Source organism: Corvus brachyrhynchos, unplaced genomic scaffold (assembly GCF_000691975.1).
Source record: "Corvus brachyrhynchos isolate BGI_N302 unplaced genomic scaffold, ASM69197v1 scaffold1395, whole genome shotgun sequence".
Taxonomy (NCBI): Eukaryota; Metazoa; Chordata; class Aves; order Passeriformes; family Corvidae; genus Corvus; species Corvus brachyrhynchos.
Window position 1 is genome coordinate 3009 of NW_008238141.1, and position 465 is coordinate 3473.

Consider the following 465-nt stretch of genomic DNA (forward strand, 5'->3'; position numbering starts at 1 on the left):
CCGTTCCCCCCGAGCCCCCAAAGCCCCAGGGCCACCCCGCTGCTCGCCCCCCCAAGGCCGCGGGGAGCAGGAATTTGGTACAAACTACCTTTTTTCTTCTTCTTCTGGAAGGAGAACTTCTGCTCGATGGCCTTGACCTCCTCGGCCGAGATGAAGTGCCGGACGTTGTAGCTGACCCCGACCCGGTTGAGGTGGCCCCGCACGTGGTTGGCCAGGCCGATGCCGTTGTGGAAGCGGTCGGGGCAGTAGGGACATTTCCTCTCCTCGTTCTTCAGCATGGTGGCCTCCGAGTCCAAGAGGTCATCGAGCTCCAGGGGCCCCTCCAGGGGCGTGTCCAGCAGCAGGACGTCCAAGGGAAGCGGCTCCTCCATCAGGAAATCCCGCGGAGGCGCCGGCACCGGCACCAGCACCGGCACCGGCTTCTTCTTGAGGGGCTTTTCTCGCCGCCCCCTCGCCGCGCCTGGC

General features: G+C 65.8%; 1 protein-coding gene across 1 annotated transcript in view; it reads right to left on the reverse strand.

The window, feature by feature from the left end:
• The window catches only part of WIZ (widely interspaced zinc finger motifs), a 12781-nt gene that overhangs the window by 2600 nt on the left and 9716 nt on the right, over positions 1-465 (reverse strand). The window contains exon 3 of the mRNA XM_017733669.1: positions 89-460. Coding sequence (XP_017589158.1) covers positions 89-460 — 372 coding nt within the window. The remainder of the gene's footprint in view (positions 1-88; positions 461-465) is intronic.